We start from the raw sequence: 24,306 nt of genomic DNA, 5'->3' as shown, positions 1-24,306 counted from the left end.
AGAAGAGAAGTATTATAAATGTTACATCGAAAAGGTAGGTAAAAGGCCTTTGTGATAACTTGTTAATTCTTCATTACTCCTAAACCATGTTAACTTTTAATTAGACATGAGCTCATACTGATGTATCAATGTCGAAAAGTATCAACTTAAATTTAATGTACTTTTCTGGAGGCTGGATAAGTTGCAAAGACCACAAAAATATCCTCAATATTCTGGAAATTATGCATTATGCACAATTCTTAATTAATTATATGTCAACGTTGTGTGGCAGAAATGTCTTCCATTCATAATTAAAGAATAACAATTTAATATTCCGATTTTGTCATTTGTGAATATTTTTTTATCGCGACTCTGATATCATATGGTATAGCTGCAACAGAATACTTAAAATATTAACATTCATAAATATTGTGAACAACTTCAAATTCTTAGAGTTCATGTATTGGTGGGAATTGTCATAAGGATCAGCATCAGTTCTAAGTGGTTTTATCTCATTCCCACTTTATTTTTTTCATGCAAAGTAAATTTTAACATTTTGTATTTCCTGCTTGAGACAACCGACGTTGAAAATTTGAGGAAATAAACTCCGGTTTTGAGTATTTTTGAATATGTTAGCAACATGAGACATGAAGTGTATGATGATTTATGAATTGAAGATCTGGGTTTCCACAGGATTGAACCTGAGACGTACCAAAGGCAAGTATGCTAACAGAACTGGCCTTCTTTTTTGTGCTGATTGCGAGACTAAAGTGAATTTGGATTAAAAACAGTTGTGAACAGTTAGGATAAATGTGAAAGTACAGTATGTGCTAAAGTTGCAAAATGATAAACTGACAGTAAACAAATACATGTTAGTTGTACTCACAAGTTCTAGAAGAAATGAATAGGGAAGATCCGATACTGATACATCCATACAAGTATCAATATTAAAGTATTGATTTAGATTTAATCTCAGTTAGTGGCTGATTGTTTTCCCCTGAACTTTGATTATCATGCAAGGATACACATAATGGCATTTTTCATTAATTCTGTAATAAAATGATGTGGCAAATTTGATTTTGTGATAAACTACATCTATTTCATTTACAGATTATCCATGTGTATCCATGAATATGTTAAAGCTAAACTAATGGTATTTATCTGGTGTACTGAGTGAGTCTAAAGTGTGGAAATATCCCCTGTATTCCGTAAACAAGGAATGACTCTGCTGGTTACCAGCTAGAGGTGAAACATTTTGACGAACACTGGTCTTGGCCAGCAACTTGTATTCGGTCATTTTACATGCCTTAATGTTGGAGGCATTGGTTGTTTGAAAGATATGGGACATCCGAAGTTAAAAGACATGGCATACTCAGTGAAAATCTACATCCATCACCTATAATGTCTGCCTATGAAATCATAGGTGCTTCTCAGGGAGTATGGTGATCAAGTAAAAGGGAACACATGTACATTCACACATTGAATATCTTGTTTCAGATTTCCATATCTTTTTCACAATTGTAGTTATGTCAAAAAGAACAAACCAGCATTACAACATGTGTCACACAAACCTCATTCCATTTAAAATATTGCTTTTGAATCTAAGATGCAGCTGACTCATAGGCAGCAATAGTTATTTGGGTGGCATGGCATACCTATCACAGAATGCAGCGAGGTGTTTCCAACCTTGGACTCACCATGTGTTTGCAATGGATACTTGCATTCTATTATAAATATCTATTCTAAACAATTATAATGTATTTAAATGTTACACTAATTGTGACTCAAGAAGGGATCAAACTTTGTTTTACAAACATTGTCACAATTTTGATAAATTTAAACAAGTTCTGATTTGTGCCATATGCTATTTGGTATGAATTTTGAAATATTTAAATTGCCACAATGTTCAGAAGTATCTGTATTAGTATTGGATTAGCCTTGGAAATGAAATAGGGAAAATATAGGGTGTGATTGTATAATTAATAATCTATGTAACAACAGTATCATACATGTTTTCTTTTAAAATAAATCCTTTCACACTTCAATGAAAACAACTCATCTGTCAAGGAAGTACATGAATTGAAAAATTGTTAATGTGCTGTGCGATAAGTGTTAATATGCTATGGAATTTTATTGTTAAACAAATATATTTGATTCTTTCTGGTGTATTGTGAAGTTTATCAACTGTGTCTGCAGAAGTAATTGTTAATAATGTTCTAAATGTGTTGACAATAATGGTTAAACAAGAGTGTACAAAAATTCAATTGTGTGTAATGATGTAATTTTGATAGAAGAATGTCAGGAATTTCATGAAGATGCTTGTAAGTGTAGTCGAGAATATGTGTGTTAAAAAGGAAAAACTACACATTGCAGTAGAGAAAAATGGATGTTGAAACCAAATTATCAAAGGTCACTAGGAAATAAATAAAGGAAGGTACATTTTTGGATTTGTTATTCTGTATTGTTTGTTGTCTGTAATTTTCTTGTGTCAGTATCTGTGGAACAAATTATAAAACTTACTAATGCTTTCTGTGCTCTACTGATGCCAAATATTTTCTTATATCTCCATGTGAACATTATTTGTTAACTTTGTTTCTTAGTAGTTAATGTTTATTTGCAGGTGGAAGTAGTTAGTGAAGAAGAGGATGAGGAGGATGTAATTTCACTGCCAACTGACAAGTACAAACCTGCATCCCTGGAGAAAATGATCACGTTGATAGCAAGTTTGGTAGAAAAATCACGTGGCGATGATCATAGACTTCATTTGTCTCCATCAGATTTCAATGCTGTTGCTGGAGGAAAGGTATACCTATATTGTTGGGAGTTGCCAGTAGTAGAGATATCTATATTGATGCTTTGCCCTTTCTCGGAGGTATAAGACAAGCAAGAACACTTTCAGATCGTATTTGAAATAGAACCACAATTGTAAGGGGGTAATGTTTTCTCGAAGTACAGTGTGTACATAAAGTCTGGTAACACTTTCAAAAATTTATTGTACAAAAACGATTAGCATTACTAAGTGACACAGTACATTAGTTAAACAAGTCAAGTCATAGGTTGTACTGCAGGTGTTCCCTGTAGTTTCATTTCTCGCTGCTAGATGGAAAATTCAAGATGTTGCTTTCTGGATATGAGAAGGCTTCTTGTGTGCTACATTTTGATAAAACAAAGAATGTTACTAATGTCCAACGGAAATTTAGGAGCAAATACGGAAAAGAAGCAGCTGGAGGAAGGCAATCTACTATCGGCATCGAAAATTTGTTGCAACCAGGTGCTTGTGTGCAAAGGGAAGAAGTGGTTGGCCAGGCGTGAGTGAAGGTGACATTGGAGAAGCATCCACAAGGAACCCGACGAAATCTACATGCCGAGGTTCATGTAAGCTGGGTATGCAACAAATGACTGCGTGGAGTGTTTTGCGTTAAAAAATGTGTGTGAAACCGTACCGACTGCAGTTAGTGCAAAAGTTATGTCCCCAAGACAAAGAAAGGCAGAACCAGGTTTGCTGTGGATTGCAGCGGAGGAGAGGCAACTTTGTGAATGTGTTAACTTTCAGTGATGAAGCAACATTAGATTGCCTTCCGGCTTGGAGCTTCTGTCCCATATTTGCTCCTCAATTTCCATTGAACATCTGTAACACTCTGTGTTAAGAAAAAAAAAAAATTACTTGTTTAACTAATGTACTGTGTCACTTAGTAATGCTAATAGTTTCTTTACAGTAATTTTTTTAAAGTGTTACTGGTAATGATTACCATATGCAGAGTTTGTTTTTTATCAGACTGTTCAGACAAACTTTGATATACAAAAATTGAAACATTATGTTTACAATGTTTGACAAACTTCTTACTTTCATCATAAGATCATCCTTTACAACACAAGCATATGCAGTGTAATGTCTAGGATGTAGAAATACTGTGATGCCATTGAAAGAATAATACAGTTTGTATTTTTGTTATTTAGTGTTGCTATTGTGCTACTTTTGGCTAGTGAGGATGAATGATGATTGGATGAAATTGATCAAGGGAGACTCGCAAGGAACATCCATGTTCAGGCTGGGATTCAAACCCAGGAAGTTTGGTGGCAAATTTGGAAGTCAACCATTTAGTGTGCTGGGCCACTGGGCCAGCAAAGAATAATAATAAAGAACATGTCATAAAAACTAATCTTAATGCAAATTGATACCAATAAATTCTGACCTTTTCCTTGAAGGGACTAAACCTTTTTTAATACACAATGTTTTGACACCTTCACATATGTCTTTTTCAAGTGTTATGGAAGAAATGAAATATATATATTGTTACGTAATATATTTACTGAATCATCGAGTAGTAAAAATATGTAGTCACTTCAAGGAAAAAGTATATTTTTTTTTATTTGTGAATTACACTGCTTAAAAAATATTTTTCTGAAATGTTTAATAGCATCAAAATGATTGTTCATCATCCTTCTGTTACCTTTTACAGGGATTCCCATTTCTATATCAGCAAATTAAAGACAACATCAATCTTCATCAAACACGCAACTTAATATTTGCATTGTGCCGTTGGAATGAAAGATTAGCAGTGCATATTATCAGCATGATTTTTCAAGCCGTCACGAAACACACAGATGTAAGTACAAATATTTTTAATTGGTTGAGCACATTATAAAATTCATCTCATCTCTTCCACACAACTTGCTCAATGTTCAAAATAAAATTTGAACGGGTGATCAGTTTTTCTGCTTTTAAGGCACTTTCTTTGCTCCTTCAAATTTTACGTGGAACAATGAGTAAGTTGTGTAGAATAATTTATCTTCCACGTCCTTATCAATCCGATATATATTTATATGATAAGGGATGAGCCAATACTGATGCCAATGTATCGATATCAGTTGATACCAGTAGTATTAGTATTCAAAATTAACAGTTCAGATTTAATCTCCAATACCAGTGGATAATTTTGTAAACTAAATATTGTGGAAATTATGCAAAAAGGCAATAGTACTGCTGGCAGAAATGGATTTTGTGATTATCTTAAGTGCAATTATGAATATTTTGACTTGAAGTGTCTGGTTGTTGGAATTTGGAACTATGTCTATACAGTGTGTCCCACAAAGGGGTTTACACTATTTGAATGTTAATAACAGAGAAAGTATTACAGATAACCTGATGGAACTTTTTGTATCTGGATCTGTCATGATTCATTTGTTTTTCTTTAATTTCAGTTCAGTTGCCAGTAGTGAAAAGTAATTGACAAGATGGCTGGGAACCTTTCCGTTGAGCAACGGAAGTGGATTTTAAAGTGTTTTTGGAAATGTGAGAACATGAAAGAAGTGCAGAGACGATAGCAGGCAGAATTTGATACTCCACCGTCACGTGTAACAATTAAAAAATTAGGCGACAAGTTTGAGAGGGAAGGAACTGCGTGTGATCTGGGACTCGTGTGGCAGGAAGAAATCAGTATCGGACTAAAGAGGGATGGAAGCAGTGGTACAGACTTTCACAAGATCCCCCAAGAAGTACATAGATCAAATTCTGCCCGCCATCGTCTCTGCAGTTCTCACTACTGCAACTGAACTGAAATTAAAGAAAAACAAATGAATGGCAACAAGCAATAATCATGACAGATCCAGATACAACAAGTTCCATCAGGTTATCTGTAATACTTTCTCTGTTATTAACATTCAAATAGTGTAAACCCCTTTGTGGGACACATTGTATTTCCGTTGAGTACAGATGGTTGATATTTCGACCACCAGCAAGCAGCAGCAGTTAACACACCATTTCTTCAAATCTACACACGATATTTCAGTTCGGTCTTTTTTTATCTTTAGTATACTTATGACGGTATGACATACTCGAATTACTAAACAATATACACATTGTTACTATTATTAACAAGCGCTGTTTGAAAAAGTCCTTTGTTTCCCTTTGTTAACCCCACAATATTATCGAATAGATTTAAAAAATGGCTATAACTTCTAAACTACTTTTTAAAAATTTAAATTCTACATGTAAGAATGAGTAAATAGCAAAATTTTAAGCAACGTGTGACAATTAAGGGTCCAGGTGGGATGCGGGAGCAAAGGCCCGATGTTCGAAGTTTGTCCGAACCACGTGGCAGAATATACAGTATATTTCAGTTCTGTCTCTTTTTTTACTTACGTGAAATTTAGAAAATTTCACGTAAGTAATTTTAAACTGTGTTTACCACAACCATCATGAAATCTGTCCTTTTGTTTATTAATTTTTCTTTAAAGGTATTAAATACTCAAATTACAAACATTATATCCATTTTTACTATTATTAACAGCCACCATTTGAAAAGGTCCTTTGTTTTCCTTTTGTTACTATGGGATATATTGAAAATAAAGGGCTATAACTCCTCAACCACTGCATCGTTTTGAAAAAAGTAAAACATACACTTAAGAATGAGTAAAAAAGCAACATTTTCAGCAACATACAATTAAGGGTGTAGGGGGTGGTGAAGCGGGGTCAAAGGCCCAAAGTTCGAAATTTTCTGTAATTACGCAAAATTTCAGAATGCCATAATTTCCTTTTTTTAAAAAAAGTTGTGGTATGAGCATTAGATATCCTCATAGAGTGGTCTTTTGTTGTGTTTCCCTCCAAATTTGGTCCATCCAGAATCCATGGAGGCGACACTAGAAGCAAAATTCCGGTAATTCTTCTGTAAGCTGGCAACACTGCTATTTTATACAGGCTTCAACGGGAATAATCTTGTGTGAGGCTCTGTCTGCTAAAGTTTAAAGGAAAACTCTGGACAACTAGTGTGGTATAATTCCAATTAAAGACTATTTTAAAATGTATAAATATTGTGAAGTACTTTAAAATTATGTCATGAAATGTAGTCAAATCTTCGTATTATTAGTTAATAAATTCTTGTTTGAATCACAATATCAATGTGAATTTCAAGATTATTTTTCTTTGAAGATATGACCCACCCAAATCTGGCTTTGAGATAAAAGCGTGCTCTCATGCATGTGATATTCAAATTATGAGTGCAGTTACAGTGATACTTAGATTTTACATTTTTCAGGGGATCAGGATGAAAAAAAATAAAAGTTAGAAGTAAATTCTGGGGAAATTTTACATTTTGTTCTATTGGGAACATAAAATTGCGGCTCTACTGTAATTTGTCAGTAAGCAAATAGGCCTACTATTTTTCCATCTTGGATACTTGAATCATGAAACTACAATGTTGAATTTTTTTTTTTTATTTCAGTTTTGCCAACCCTTCTTCAAGTTGTTGACACTGCTCACGGAGTTGACAAGTGGACCCTCTGGCCTTCCCTGTTTTACACAGTTGGTTCTACACAGAATCTGGGAAGTGGCAGAATTTTGTCCGCAGAGTGCTCTTGATTGGTTGGCTGTTCAGGTCCCCAGGAACAAACTTGCTCACTCGTGGGTTCTTCAGAGCCTGGAGACTTGGGTTGAGCATTTTTTGATAGCTCATGGCAATCAGAGGGTGAGAGGAGGTAAGTTGGTGATTACTTTACCATTCTAATTCAATAGAGAGAGTGTATTTTTTGAATGATATTCTATATATTCTATATTAGTTAACCTTCAAATGCTAGCCGAGACTAGCAGCATGTGACTACGATTCCCATTCCAGAACAACCCTTGATGTATGTATTTTTTTAAATAGTACATACGGAGGTATGACATACTTAGATTTCAATCCAGTACAAGTATTGAAGGATTGTCAAAAGCTGTTTTGAATTTAATATCATGGAGGATTAGTGTTTGATTTACCCTGGGCACACAAGAAGAAGACTTTTCTTTTTTCATCTAAATATTTCACTTCCCCAATAAACAAAATGATACCAATAAAGTAGAGATGGAACAGATTAATCAGTGCTCTACTGATATCGTCTGATGTAGCCATATTGGCATATCAGTTTATTGTTAAAATTACCAATAATTTTACCGCTCCGATATATCTATAAATACCTTATAATTTAGTGCAATATTCTGCCATTTTGTTATAATTTTTATGGATATGAACATATAATCTCCTAGCCCTAATTTTGTTAAAAGTAAATGTCTAAATATGCAGCTTCTTTTGCATTGCACTCCTCTGACAACACATTTACAAGGTCGATGAACCATTCAGGTTTTACAAGGACCATTTGAAATTTTATATCAGATCGGTAGAATATCAGTATCGCTAAAATTATAATGGTACTTACTCGGTATCAGCCAAAATTTCATGTGAGTCCATCTCTACAATGAAATATCCATCTAAAATTTGCCAATACAGGTGTCAACCAAGAATATTCAGTGGTGAGATTGTGACTTGTCAACAGGAACCCCTAAAGGTACATGTATTGTTTCAAAATTCTAACAGTTAAGACCTTATACAGGAATAATCTTCATAACATTTCATGCCTTTCATGTATGTGGTAGAAGATGGTGATTATGTATGTGCCTATTAGGATGATTGATTCATTGATTGATTTAGTTTATTTTACTTGCGTTTTGTGCCTCTTGGCTAATTTGCGAAGATGGGGATGAGTGATGAAAGGATGAAATTGATGAACGGCCATTCACAAACAACCAAGCCCGAGCGGGATTCGAACCCAGGACCCTTGGCGTCGCACTGCGATGTGCTGACCACTCGGCCACAGGGTCCGGCCCCTATTAGGATGAAAAGAGATCCTACTTAGCTGCCTTTAGTGCAAATGGTCTTTGTTTGATTTAGTGGGAACTCTAAAATTTCGGTGTTGCGAGGACAATTGGGGAGTTACTTGAAAGAAAGAGTAGTGGACTCTGGTCTCTAAAGCCAAGATACAGTGACGACGAGACTCAACATGCTGACTACATGTCATCCAATGAAGAACTACTTGTAGGCCAAGGCACTCTCAGGGCTGTTGCACCACACAGGTTTTATTAGGATGAAAAAAAAATATTTTGTGTAATGTGTGTAAAGTTTCCAAATCAAATTGCAATTGCATTCACAGTAATATAAACTGAATATCAAAGAATGTAAAGATAAGCAGTAATTTTACCTTTAATTCTGTGAAACATGGTCCCTTACTAAACTAAGAGTTTGAAAATAAAATCTGAAGAAAGATGTTTAAGCCTAAAAGATATTAAACAACAGATGAGTGGAGACAGTTCCATAATATTGAACAGCAAAATCTATGAGGGACATTCATTAAAGATTTCCCCTGTCCCAGTTCCCATGGACGGAGATAAACGAAAATTGGTACAGACATTAGTCCTTCTCTAAATAGGAACCACCAATAGCCACAAACTTTTCCCATCGCTTTATGCACCCGTGGAGACCTTGTTTGTAGATGTCTGCAGGCTACTCCTGATGCCATTACTTGACCTCAGAAATCAACGTTTCATCGTCATGGAAGTACGTTCAGAAATGACTTCATGGTTGGGAAGAGGTGGAAGTCTGATGGTGCGAGGTCAGGGGAGGAAGGATTTCATACCTGCAGGACCGTGCTTCTGTCTGGGCAACATGCGAGTTGTGAACTGGAGCGTTGTCTTGCAGGATGCAGATGCCTTTGGTCAGCATGCCACACCTCTTGGTTTTGATGGCCTTCCGCAATTTCTGCAGCAGTGAAGCGTAGTACGCTCCCGTAATTGTTGTACCCTAAACTAACTAACTAACTCTCTAGCCTTCTTAAACCCAAAGGTTCATGGCTGCAGCAACACAGGCCTTCCATCTTTCCCTATCTTGAGCAAGATCTATATACTCTTTTCCATCCCTACCGATTTCCCTTAGGTCCATCTCAACGTTGTCCCTCCATCTTCGTCTTGGCCTTCCTACAGGTCTCTTACCATCAGGTTTCCCAACAAGAATCCTGTAAACTCCTCTTTCCTCTCCCATTCGTGCCACATGGCCTGCCCACCTAAGTCTTCTTGATTTAATTATTCTAATAATATCTGGACATGAATACAAATTATGTAGTTCTAAATTATGTAACCTTCTCCACTCGCCTGTTTCCTCATCCCTTTTAGGTCCAAAGATTTTCCTAAGGATCTTATTTTCAAATACTCTCAATTTATGTTCCTCTTTCAATGTAAGGGACCAAGTTTCACATCCATATAATACTACAGGCAAAATTACGGTTTTGTATATTTTAACTTTTAGTTTCTTAGATATTAAACGAGAAGACAAAAGTTTATGAAGAGAGAAGTAACATGCATTTCCTGAATTAAGCCTACTTTTTATTTCCTCTTTAATATAATTTCCATTTGTTAATATTACTCCTAAGTATTTGAATTTGGAAACTGGTTCAAATGAGTTGTTATCAATAATTAGATTTTGATTATTACCTAACACTTGGTTTCGGCCTGTAAGCATATATTTAGTTTTCTCTTTGTTAACTTCCAAACCTATCTCTCTAGCAGTTTTGAAAAATATTTTAGCATTATTCTTAATTGTATTCACATCATCCCCCAGTAAGTCTACATCATCTGCATATGCTAACAACTGAGTCACACCATTTATATTGTTGTACCCTTCACCAGGAAATCCATCATAACTACTCCATGCTGGTCCCAAAAAAACTGTGAGCATCACTTTGCACGCTGAGGGTTGAACACTGGCCTTCTTTGGTGGTGGTGAGTCAGGATACTTCCATTGCTTTGGCTGGGCCTTGGTCCCTGGGTCATAGTGATGGACCCACGTTTCATCCTGGGTGATTAGTCTGTCAAAAAATTCTCCTGGTTTTCCTTGCACATGGTCAAATTAGCCTGGGAGCAAGTGACTCTCGTTCCTGCATTTGGAAAGGTGCGAGTAGCTGAGGAACCCATCGGGCAGACACCTTCCACATGTGCAAATGGTCATGGGTGATTTTTTCCACAGACCCCACACTGATCTTCACATCTTCAGTTAGTAGGCAAATGGTTATGCGACAATCCTCCAAGATGGCGGCTTTCACTTGTCCAATGGTGTCTTCATCAATGGCTGACTGGGGTCGCCCGGGAATGAGGGCCACTTCTACTGAAGTCCAACCACACTTGAACTGACGATGCCAGTGCTTCACTACGTCATACGATGGAGCATCCTCTCTATCAGTCTCTTTCATCTAATCAAAAGTTTCCCTTGGTGTGCGGCCTCTCAGGTAAAGAAAAGAAACTTGATGGCTGCTCGGTATTCCACTATATCTATAATTACACCTTGCCTCAATTTAGTCCCTGTAAGACAGAAACTAAGAGGAGTTCAGAATTGTAAATTACCTCATGATCTATGCACATATGTATCATTACACACATAAAATTTCAGTATTCTACATTAACTAGAACTGGGTCAGGGGAAATCTTTAATGAACGTCCGTCATATGTTCACCCCCTGATATTATTAGAATATTTAAATCCAGAAGACATCAGTGGGCAGGTCATGCAGCATACATGGAAGAAGATAGAAATGTTTACATGATCCTTGTTGGGAATACAGAGGTTGTTCGCTTTATATCCGACCATTTTCGATTTGGTGCTGCCACCTGGCGTATCATGCTGGAACTATGGGTCTGCTGGCAGGAGCAGTGTTGTGTCTGACCTTGTAGGTGCTCGAGTGTTGATAATGAATGTTATCAAATGGCACCGAGAATCAACCGGTATTGGGAGGGTTACGTAATGGCCTTTTTCCATGCTAAGTTTTCATACGTACGTATTGTGAAACAGTGTCGGGAGAATGGGTTAACACTCGGGGTGACTACTGCGAAAGCTATTGTGGCCCGTTACACACAACAGGCTCTCCTTGCGAAACATTCACCCACGAAAACCACCAGGAGAAGGGCTGCAAGCAAAGTGTCACCTGTAGTGCGAAGGGGGATCCGTCGATTGGCGTGCCAAGAAAATCCACCGACTCAACATGATATGGCCCACAGATTTCACCTCGCACCATCAGCTGTGAACAAAACAATTCGCAAGCGCCTCAGGTTGAAGTGTGTGCGGAAGGCCCGTGTACACCACCTTCTATAGCGTCAAATTGTCGAACGTAAGACGAACTGCAGGAAACTGTATGAAAAGTTCCTGGAGGGTTCCAAAGGGAAGAAAGTTGTCACAACGGATGAATCATATGTCCATCTCACTGCTGGTGGTCACATTCGGGCAATTACATACCGTGACATTGACGGCAAGGGGCTCAGCAACTCTGTTCATCAGTGCAGGGAAAGTTTTCCTCGTGGCTTTATGGTTGTGACGGGATTCGGAATGCAAGGTGGACAAAAACGTGAAGGTGAATGCCAGATACTTCCAAGACTCCATTCTGACACCTATCGATCGGAGAGACATCCCACAATTGTATGGAATGGACGCGAACCAGGTGATGATCCATATGGACAAGGCTTCGAGTCATACTGCCAGAACATCACTACGTTTTTATCAGGAAATGGTAGAGGAATTAGGAATTCGTGTCATTCCGTTTGAAGACATTCCTGTGAAAAGCCCAGATGCCAGTCCAATGGATTTTTTCACATTTGGACTGTTGAAACGACGTCTTCAACATCTCTGCCCACGCACCCTGGATGGTCTATGGAAAGCTTGCAGGGAGGAGTGGGACAGAATTCCCATGCCTGTCCTCCGCCGGATCTTGCTGCAATGGAAACTGCGATGCTGGGTGATAGTCCACAATGCTGGGGGTCCAATAGAACATGATCGGTGGTGGTGGCGCGATATCTCTTAAGGTGAGTACCCGTCAAAAATGGTCGGATATAAAGCGAACAACCTTCTGTAATCCTGTATGAAGGCCGAGATGAAGATTAAAAGACAGAATTAAGATTAAACTGAAGGAATTGGTAAGGATGGTCAAGAGGGAATAGATTTTGCTCAGGATATGGATAGATGGAAAACTTACGTTACCCCAGCAATGAACATTCAGGTTTAGAAATGAATGAGATTTAGGTACTTTGTTATAACAACATTGAAATGTTATTTTATAAACCAAATTTGTACCTGAAATTTGACCAGTTTTTGTACTAAAATCTTGATATTTTATTGTTTGGAAAATGTGCCTCTACTAATAGATATTTCTCCAAATAGCACTCTTCCAGGTAATTTCATGAAAATTTTGTTTTTCAGCTGCTGCTTTTCTGTTAGTGAGCTTGGTGCCCAACACACACTTTCGGCAAGGTTACAGAACAGCACGTAACATTGGGAGTCCTCACAAGGAACTACTTATGAGCTCAGAGGCACAGTTAATTCTGCATCAGGTGTATTCAGTTTTATTAAGGCTTCTCAAAGCTTGCAAGCATTACACAGATATTCAGGCACATGGGACCATGAAGCTAACAGCATATTTCGTTCTCCTAACTTATTGTTGTGTTTCTCGTGCAGAGAAGTTAATGGTGAGTATTTTTTATCATTGCCAGGTATAAAAGTATCATGTACACAGGCCACCGTAAAGTAACCAGAATTTGAACTTAGCTTGCACGCACTTTTCTGTATGCCACTGTATATCATGAGCACCTATACCAGTACACCAAGAGGTGTCATTCTGTGAGGTCTGAATTGTTGTTCTAGCCACTTATTTCTTAAACCTTATACATAAGTTTTGCAAGCATATTTTTTTGAGAGTGGGGTACACTGTAACTTAAACTATTGTTATCATTAGGGCCCAGATAACCGTTTTAGTTCATATACATGAAATGTTGGTGTTTCATGCCAATTAAGCATAAAGAACGTACATTTTAAGGTACATATATTTACATATTTTACTTACAAGAACATATTTCTTAACATTTTCATATTTAATGCACATATATATGCAACGGAATGTATGAGTTGTGTAAATAATTACAGTCAAACCCCGATTTTACGTTTTTCAGGGGTATGTAAATAAAAAAACATAAAATGCAGGAAAGAATAAGGGAGGGGTGAAACTCAAGTGTCAGTAAGAAATGACTACACAATCAACTTTTTAGGGGGTATATTGTATCAAAAATTATTTAACAACAGGGAAGAAGTATGTCTAATGACAAAATCAAGACGTGCTGTTAAGGTCAATGATGGATTAGCGGGACCCACTTTCGAGGGTAGGGAGGGTGCATGACTGCTTCTAACTGCCGCCTACAGAAGTCTCGGGTAATTGGAGGGGAGAGGTGATCATTTATAGCTGGATGCCAAGAATCTGTATATACTGTAATCAAGGTGTCCTGAAGATGTGCAGAATGGTTCAGATTCCACTTGGAGCAGCATATGTATCCAGTCCCGATCAGCCAAACAGCATGAAGTGAACAAAACAAGCTTTGTCAGATGCGTAACATTTTTAGATGTTGCAATAAATTATCAGTGACGCACGCAGGATTTTCGAAAGGGAAAATCGGGTTACGTATACTTTTTATAGTAGTCAGCCCTCATTTTGCCATCTTTCCCTGCCTTTGACGTTCTTTTTTTTTCTTCTAGAAATACTGACCCCATCACCCCCCTTTGGGCACGCCACTGATTGTTATTTACATCCATTTTAATTGAGGATTTATTATTAGATTTAGAAGTCTTGCAGAGGGCAAACACCCCTTCCACCAATAGTTTCCCCATAAATAACGTGTGTTTCCTTTTTTAATTATTTTTTTGTCTTCTCGTCAACGTTTAATATTGCATGATTTATTTTCAACATATGAAAGGTTCCGAAGAAAAGTGGCAATTATATTATTCTTAGCATCATATGCATTTCCTTACTGCACAGCTCTGTGTGTTTCTGTTTATCAGAAGGCAGAACAAGAAAAAAGAAAATAGCCCATTGCTCGCCGACACCCCTCCCACCGGTTTGTAATGGAAGGGAGGGGAAGGGCGAGATGAACAGGTGGTTGAGCGGCGCTGAACAAGTCTTATCAGAAGTGTGCTTATTCGTGGCCAAGTTGCAGGAAGAAAGAAAGAAGGAAGGGGGGAAGGGGAGAAGGATCACTGATTGAAGCTCTCCAATGTTGTTATGTCAATGCTTCAGACATATGAGCAAGGCATTAAAAAATGAGAAAGGGGCTGAATCCTTCAATTACTTAAGTAGCTCTGCACAGTGCCCAAGTAATGGGCTTATGTTGGGGAAGATGAGCGTCTTTTTTCTCACTTGCAGTATGCTATGTTCGTTGAATGTGGGTATTCAGGTTGAAGAGCAACTGTGTAATTTTAGATGCCAGAGGAGAGTCTTTTCGCATTTATATTAATTGGTTAAGTTGTCTCGTCTAAGGGTGCTCACTTCCACAGGAGCAATAAAATACTTGGTACTTTTCAGTAATTACAAGACTAGTGATTAGGGATGGACGATATCGGAAATTTGATATCGCAATATATCGTCAAGAAAATATTATCACAGACAATATGATACTATATTTTTTCCATATTGTGATATCGGCGATATATTGTCTCCATGATATATATCACTAAAATATCATGACACGATATCGCCAACATGATATATGTGGTCTGTTAGGAAAGTAATGAGACTGATTTTCTGTAAAAGATGAATTTTATTATTTTTACAAATCAAGGTTATCCCCTTCAAAATAGTTCCCTTGGGCAGCTACACAGTGATGGAGGCCTTGTTTCCATTGTTCGTAGCAGTGCTGGAATGCTTCTGCTGGAATACCTTTCAGCTCGTCGGTTACGCTTTTCTGGATATTATCCAAAGTATCAAAATGGTGCCCTTTCAAGTGGTTTTTGATCAAAGGGAATAAAAGAAAGTCACAGGGACTGAGATCCGGCAAATAAGGGGGCTGAGGAACCACAGGAATGCTTTTTTTTTTTTGCCAAAAATTCATTGATGGAGACTGCCTTGTGACATGCTGCATTGTCGTGGTGCAGCATCCAAGTGCGTGCAATGTCTGGTCGCACACGTGCAACCCTTTTCCTGAGTCTTGCAAGGACTTCATTCGGTACACACGTTCAAATTTAACTCACTACTGATCATTCTCACCGTCAATCGACGATCTGACCTCACAAGAGACCTCACTCTTTCCACATTGTCATCCGTTTTTGAGGTTGAAGGTCTTCCCGCACGAGGTTCGTCTTCCACTTGTTCTCGGCCTTCTAAAAAGGACTTGTGCCATCTGAACACTTGTGCCCTAGATAGTGCATGTTCTTCATAAGCCCTTTGTAACTTTTCATAAGTCACAGTAGCGGATTCGCCAAACTTAACACAAAAATTTGATGGCACAACGTTGTTCAAACTTTTGACACTCCATTTTCGTAACACACCTCACAAACACAACTTCACGTCAGACGCTCTCAACAATCGTGTAGCAACTGTAACAAGTTGAAACTTATACTGAGTCAACGGCAAGCGTTCACCTACCTGCCGTATGAAGGTGGGGGCAGCAGCGTTGCCAGTTCGTGCACAGTGTTGCCAGTCTCATTACTTTCCTAACAGACCACGTATATCGCCAAATATGACAATATATTACTGACACGGTATATATCGCCAAATATTGTGACGATATATCACCTACACGATATATATTGCCAAAATATCATGACAATATATCGCCAACATAATATATATCGCTAAAATATCATGACGATATATTGCTAAAATGTGATATATCGCCAAAATATCGTGACGATATATCGTCTGGATGATATATCACCCAACACTACTAGTGATGATGCCATAGGGGTCATGACAAACCAAATGCCTTTCCCCTGCAAATGAGAAAAAGGGAATGCAAGAAATGCAGTTTTCCCTTCCTGTCCCTCAAGGGAGATATGACAAATGCTTCTCTTCCCCCTCCCACCTTGCACTGACCATGCCTCTTGGCTCCCTCCTCTCGCACAAAAGCCGAACATCTGGAAGTTCAAGGTCGCATGGTGAATGAAACAGCTGCAACAGCTGCCAAATTTTAAGACATCGTCATGGCTCGGAAAACGTGTAAAGCTGAAAACTGGAGTTAGAGTGAACGTAAAATCGAGGTAAACATAATATTATTTAACATGGCCTTTTGCGGGGGCCTGACTTGATGAACGTATTAAGTGGGAAAACGTATATACGGGAACGTAAATTCGGGTTTTGACTGAAACATTACTTCGTGCAAAGCAAAATGATCATTCAGTCAATAGAAAGCCCCGTTACACGACAACAGAAGAAGTTTCATATTTGAAAATTTGAAACATATGATTGTTCCTTACTGTTACGGACATCATTGGAAAAGCATCAGGAACATGTAAAACATTCTATTTCAGTGGGTTTGACTGATCGGAGTAATTTGTTTCAAGAAAATAGGATGGAAATGCTGGTAACGTGATGTTTTTGATGTTGCATATTTTTTACTTTTTGAATGGTGTCAGTACATGTATGTATTTTACTGTTTTTAGTACATAATTATCTGGGCCGCTAGTTATTATTCAACACACAGGTTTGCTACACGTCTGGAAAACTTGGAAAACAGGGAAATGTCAGGGAATTTGGCTTGTAAAGGAATTTTGCAGATCGTCTGGAATTTACGTGTATTTTGGAGTCTGCAAGAGAGAAAGTTGCAAAATGAAGGAGCAGTTCACTTCCACTTCTGGATACGGTTCTTGTGATTCCACTCCCAAAAAAGATTCAGTTTAGAAACTTGTTTCTTTCGTTCTTATGATTCTCAGGTCTTGTGCAAAATTCTTCGAATTTCTGTTATACATTTTCACTTTTATAATACTAGACATTAGAAAGAATATCAAAGTAAAACTTGCAGTCCAGATATCTGATTGGTAACTCAAGTACATTGACAATATGGTGATAATTATCGGAAAGGTTGCTGAAGATGAGGTTATCGTCTTATTTTATAGATCTCAGTCATGTTGGCATTTCCTATAGAATTTCTATATGCAACAAGAATTTTTCCAGATGCTGTGTACTTATAAATGTAAGCAAAAAAGCAGCATTTTCTACGACACTATAAATCTGCCAGTAATTGAAAAATTGTATATGGTTTATGAACTTTTTCTGTTGTTTTTATATTGTGGAGATCTGTTATTTTGAAATAATGTACCTCTGTTACCTTAGCCTGAAAGCTAGATGCACGTGATTGTAGCACCCAATACATTTGATGCCGATTGTAATTTTCCATTTTACTCTTCGAATTTTCACTTGTTCTTGTGTGTGTAGAATAAAATTTGCTAAAAGAAAAGTTGTGAAAGTGAATATTCTTAATAATTAACGAATTATATATTTAATTGAAAAACACAAGGTTCAAAAGCAAAAATCATGATGATAATCATGTCTGGAAAAATTTCATTTTTGGACTGGAAAACAGGAAATGTCAGGGAATTTCATAATCAAAAAATCGTAGCAAGCCTGACACAGCATGTGAAGTGGAAATTGCTATCTGGGGAGATGTTTGGTCATGCCTTGGGACTAGCTGGGAGGAAGTTTGGTCAAGCCTTGGGGCTAGCTGAAGGAATGCTCCTATGGTTTGACATGATGCCAGTGAGGTTGCGGGGGGATGTTTTGCCAATTTTTTGCTGGGTGGGGGATTCCCTCTTCCTGCATGAAGCATTGATTTAAAGCATTAAAACTTTTGAAGTGCTTTAAAAGCACTAGACAATGGATTATGTCCAATTAACGTTGCATGCTAATGTGGAACCATTGACATTAATTAACATTCAGAGAATTATTAGTCATATATTTGTCATTGATTGTTTCCCACACTTCATACCTACCCAAATTCCATTACCCACAACTTTTCTTTTTTATTCCCATGGATGAAGAAAACCATGAAGGGAGAGCAATTTGTTGATATGAATGAAGTAAAAGAAAACTCTCGGAAGACATAAAGCATTAATTTTCAAGCATTCCAGAATTTTTTCCAACAATCGAAAAAAAAAGTTTCAATGTTGTCAGGTAGACTTCTGTGAGTGCATTGAAACGTCGTGTACCGTGGTGATGGCAACCCAACGGGAATTATCGGCATTTGAGCGCAAGATGATAGTTAGTGCTAGACGAATGGGGCATGCAATTTCGGAAGTCGTCTGGACACTGAACTTAATCACACTCCACAGCGTCAAGGGTGGACTGTGAGTACCGCATTGGAGGCATTACGACCCATCAGGGACAATGCAGTGGCCGCCCACGAGTGATGAATGACTGTGAGTGGCAACTTCTGGGCAGACTTGTCCGGGCAAAACAGACAAGCAACAGTGCGTGATCTGACAGCAGGAATCAATGCAGGATATCCCAGGAACGTGTCTCAAAGGTCAGTGCAATGCAATTTGGTCTCCATGGGGTATCGCAGCTGAAGATCGACACGTGTGCCGCTACTAACCGCTGTCCATTGGCGACAACGATTTACATTTGCTCTGGAACACGTGCATTGGGCCTTAGAGGACTGGCAACGTGTAGCGTGGTCAGATGAGTCACATTTCCGATTGGTACACGTGGATGGTAGGGTCCGGGTGTGGCACAGACCCCATGAGGCCATCGACCCAAGTTGTCAACAAGGCACTGTGCAACTGTGCAAGCTGGTGGTGGGCTTGTTTACTTGGCATGGTATGGGTCCTCTGGTCCTCATGAACCAGACAATGAACGCTCATCGCTATGTTCAGCTGCTTGGTGACCATGTCCAACCCTTTATGGACTTCATGTACCCTGCCAACAATGGGATTTTCCAGGATGACAATGCACCATGTCACCAGGCTGCAATGGTGTGCGACAGGTTTGAGGAACATTCTGGCAACTTCCAACGCATGAATTGGCCTCCTAGATCGCTGGACATGAACCCTATCGAGCACATATAGGATATCATCGAATGGACTATTTGTGCCCAGGATCTCCACCTGCAACAATGACCGAATTGTGGATGGCAATCGAGACTGCATAGCTGCACATCCCTCCAGCGGACTACCAGCGACTTGTTGCGTCCTTGCCACGTCGAATTGCTGCACTTCGCCTTGCTCGAGGGGGTCCCACTCATGATTAGGTAGGTATCCCTTGACTTTTGGCACTTCAGTGTATAAGAAGACTAGAGTGTGGTCTTTGGATCACAGACACACACACACAGTTATGTGTGTGTATCTCTTCCTATCTGAAATATTATTGTGTATATGTGCATTTCACTGTCAATTATTTCGCTCAATAAAGAAAAGGATAGCCCAGAATGTCCCCAAATTAAAAAAAGTGTTCTATCCATTTATTTTCATTCTGTGTGATTAACTTTTAATTTCTGTTTGTTTGCAGTTTTGCCAGTATTTTCTGGACTTGTGGCAGTTGTTCCATCCAAAGTTGTCAGAACCTTCAATTCCAGTACATCAGAACAAGCAGGCATTGTTAATATTCTGGCACCACGTGTGTACTGACTGTCCAGAAAATGTACAGCTCATCCTGCAAAATGCGCACGTGACAAAAAATATAGCTTTTAACTATATCCTGTGAGTATACACATTATTTTATTGTAGTAAACTTCCAGACCAAAGTGATATTTTATTGTAGTGAACTTCCAGACCAAAGTGACAAGCAACGAGTGGCAGGCAACATGGGGCTTGACATCAAATTTATCAAGAACACGTGCCCCCTATAGTCTGTAAAAAAGCATTCACTGCACATGTGCGATCCACAGACCAAAGTAACATGATGTACATTATTGAGTAAATGGCCCAGTTTGATTGGTATGTAAAGCGTGTATCACTCTGGTTGCATCTATTTCCAAATGACCACCGTCACTGTTAACTTGACACTTTTTGCTCGTCACTTCAGTCTATAAGCTGCCTTAAACTACAACAATGGAATATTCTTTTGGCATGTATTTTCATGCGATACATGGATGTCAGCTGCATTGTGGTAAAAGACTTGTTTTCAAATATCTTAATATCATGGCCCTATTTAGAGGTTCTTTTCTGAGGGGGTTCAACCCCCCCCCCCTCCCTCGGAAACTTCTGGCATGTTCGATTAATGGAAATTCAGAAACCAAAATCTGTAACTCATATTTTCAAAAAATTATTCGATGCTTTACAAAAATACAAAATGCTAGGACGATCGAGCTAGAATTTTCAAAAATTTGGAATTCCTCAAACTTGAGCGAAATTTTCGGATCGCAGCCCACCCTCGAACCCTCCTTTTTCACTTCCAGTGACCTCTTTCCAGGTCGTTTATTGCAAGTTGCAAGATAGCAGAACGTTCGTTATTTTTATTATTAATAACAGAAATAAAGTTTATCTAGTTAGTATTTGAACAGAATAATCAAATTAAAATTGCGTTAGATCGAAAAATGGAGGCTATAGTACAGGCACCAGGTTATTTTTTTCTTTTTTTAATATTCTACCATTTAATCAAGAGCAATTGGTTCCACAGTTATCAAAATTCAAAAAATTAATTGTATGTAACAGGCGAATGATATGTTTTATTGGTATTTACTGAGTCCTAATAATTTCATCTGTATATTTCCTTTCAGCGCTGACCATGACGACCAGGACGTTGTGCTGTTTAATCGTGGAATGCTGCCAAGTTATTACGGATTACTCCGGCTATGCTGTCAGCAATCTAGAACTTTCACTAGGCAGTTAGCTAATCACCAAAATATCCATTGGGCTTTCAAGAATATCACACCATATCCCACACAGTACAGTGCGGTAAGTTTTGACACTGTAGGATCTACTAGATTTTTTAAATTGCATTGGAGGAAAGCTTGATCTAAAGTTTTCACTCATCAAATTACCGTCTCTTGTAATTCATTGAGGTTGAGCATTGTGAGTGCTGGATACTTCATCCTACTGTCAAAGCTTCAGGGTTCAAATCCTAGTCAGGGCATGGATGTTCCAGTAGATTGCACAGTTAGAAGTATATAATTTATTCAGTTTGAGTGTTACCTAAACTGCAACTTTGAGCTCAACTACATACAACTTCTCATGACAGCATGACCTGTTTATACTGCATCCTCAGTGTGGTGACCAGTTTCACAAAAAAGAACATGATCTGAAGCCTTATGAGACTCGTCTGTCAACACACACTCCTGGAATATTTGGTGTTATGAAAGCATCAGTGAAATAGTCACAGTCAAAAATAAGTTGATACAGTGTGTGAAACTGATAGAATGCTAAGGCAATTATCTTCCGGATCCACAAGCTCAGAACGTCATTTTCCAGGTGCAAGTGCAGCAAGGTGGAATACCAGTTTTCATAGTACAAAACCTGGAAGAGAGCCATAGAAGCTTGTGTGTACAACTATATCCAGATATAGTGTAGGCTTGAGAAAGTTCTGGAGAACCGGTACAAAATTTTGCTGCAATAAAAATAATAATAATATTTTGTAGTATCCAACACCGGTTATGTGAACTTTTAAGAAGAACAAAAAATATTCTATGATTTTTGAGGGGCATAATATTAAAATTTGTGTACATCATGGCATGTGTGATTCATCATGCACGTAAGGAGACCATCATCATTCATTTACATTGTTTTCCTTTCAGGCTGTTGATGAACTTTTCAAACTAATGCAGTTATTTGTAGCTAAATATCCAGATAGTTCCGAGCAGGAAATACATGAAATAAATACTTTTAGACGTCAAACTCTTCAGCTATATTTACAGGTATGTGATAAGTAGTAGTTATAGCTATTGTCAACACTTTTCAGAAACTTTATACAGCTGTCGTGTCTTGAGTAGAGACACACCTTCATGCCAGATATTTTTTCATTATACAATTAGTAGGAGTGGACTGATATATAATTTACTGATGACCAATATGTAAAATTCTATGAAATTTTGACCAATACTGATAAAGTACCAATATAAAATTTACCTATATCAATAACTGATATTCTACGATCTGAATTTTACTGATAAACCAATATGTCAATTATGCCTATATTAGTCGATACTGACAAAGTACCAATTAATCTGCTATATTCCTACAATTTAGTTACACGAATTAATAGTCCATGCACTGAATATTATTATGTTCTAATTTTAGTCACACTTAGTGATAAGGATTTTAGTGTTGATCATGTGAAGATGACAATTCAGTCTCAAATGCTACTGCATTTTCTGAATTTTTTTTATATAAATTACTGACATATGAATATGCTAATACAGTTCAGACTGCTTTATACATAACTCAGTTCTGTGTAATTCTTTTTTATACGTAACTTTCTATAGGTTGTAACGGTTAACTTGTTAGGATAATAATAATAATAATAATATTGCTACCAAAATTACCATAATAGTTTGAGGCTGGGATCGAAAAGTATTACTAGCAAGACCGTACAAAATTGCTCAAAATAAAGGGGAAGCTTTCGTGATGTATTCGCTGTGTTGTTCACAGCACATCAATATTAACTTCGTTTGGCTGGACCCAAAACTCGTATTTCTAAATACTACAGAATACCTAAATTTCAATTTGTACCAAAGGGATGATGCCTTATGCTTAAGTTCACGTTTGAGTTTTACGTACACCTGCAAAAATAAGTGTCACGACAAGAATTTCAAAATTGCGCATGCGTAATGTATTGTTATTCCTTACCACAAAATTTCATTTAGCACTGGTTACCAATTACGTATGTACACATGTATAAATATAAATATATATATAAGCACAGGTATAAAATTGTGCCCCACTTAGTATTTGTTAAGTAAGGTTAAATTACTGTAGTCGCGTTTCTCTTTTAATGTCAACAACAAATTTATTTAAAAAATGTATTATCTTTCAACAACAAGATTTTAATAGTAACACGCACCTTGGAAACAATTAGGCTACTTCTTTTTACAAACACCAATATTCCGATGCCAAATATGCATCCATATCATAAATTTCTGCTTTGCGGTGTTTTTACACTGACCCAGCAACAATTCTAAACTTTACCTCTTGACGAGTAACAATGTTAATGTTACAATCAACAATCTAATTTTCCTTAAAACTAAATTGTATTCTCGCTCAGCAAGAAAAAATCCTATTAAACACGCAAGTGTTCAACACTCGGCAATCTCAGTACATAATTTTAACATTAGTCCCTAACATGGCTTTCATTTCTATTGCTCAATAACAACCTTGATGCTTTTATGATACAGCATTAAAAGTTATTCCATTTTTTTTGTATATTAAAAAATTCGCTACAAGGTCCTGACAAACCTTAATTATATGTAATCCATTCATACATAATTTTGTGTTGTACGTAATAATTTTCATAAAATACTGTTGATTTGTACGTAACCAAGCTACAACAACGTCACAGAAGTATACATTTCTTGTTGTTACAAAAACACAAAGCAAGTTTCAAATGCTTAACAGGATAGGCCAGGCTATCTGTCTTGAGTTGCGAGTAAGACAAGTCCGGCACAGTGGTGTCACAGAGAAGGCAAGCGGCATGAAATGAGGAGAAAGATTTGCCACAGTTCTTCAGAACATGAGGCACAATTTATTTTGTATGTAATCGCCATACGAAAGTGCATACATTAAAAAAGATGCCGATAGCTGAT

The 24,306-nt window shown here is 37.6% G+C and overlaps 1 protein-coding gene across 2 annotated transcripts in view; it reads left to right on the top strand.

Annotated features, from left to right (window-relative positions):
• The window catches only part of puf (ubiquitinyl hydrolase 1 puf), a 186,156-nt gene that overhangs the window by 143,601 nt on the left and 18,249 nt on the right, over positions 1 to 24,306 (top strand). For both annotated transcript variants that reach the window (XM_083118991.1, XM_083118990.1), the window contains 7 exons: positions 2,600 to 2,782; positions 4,440 to 4,586; positions 7,200 to 7,452; positions 13,019 to 13,284; positions 20,079 to 20,269; positions 21,289 to 21,466; positions 22,303 to 22,422. In XM_083118991.1, coding sequence (XP_082975117.1) covers positions 2,600 to 2,782; positions 4,440 to 4,586; positions 7,200 to 7,452; positions 13,019 to 13,284; positions 20,079 to 20,269; positions 21,289 to 21,466; positions 22,303 to 22,422 — 1,338 coding nt within the window. The remainder of the gene's footprint in view (positions 1 to 2,599; positions 2,783 to 4,439; positions 4,587 to 7,199; positions 7,453 to 13,018; positions 13,285 to 20,078; positions 20,270 to 21,288; positions 21,467 to 22,302; positions 22,423 to 24,306) is intronic.

This window comes from Lepisma saccharinum, chromosome 3 (assembly GCF_977018435.1).
Source record: "Lepisma saccharinum chromosome 3, izLepSacc3.1, whole genome shotgun sequence".
Classification (NCBI taxonomy): Eukaryota; Metazoa; Arthropoda; class Insecta; order Zygentoma; family Lepismatidae; genus Lepisma; species Lepisma saccharinum.
The sequence above is the reverse complement of the archived record's forward strand: the minus strand, read 5'-3'. Positions and strand labels throughout refer to the sequence as shown.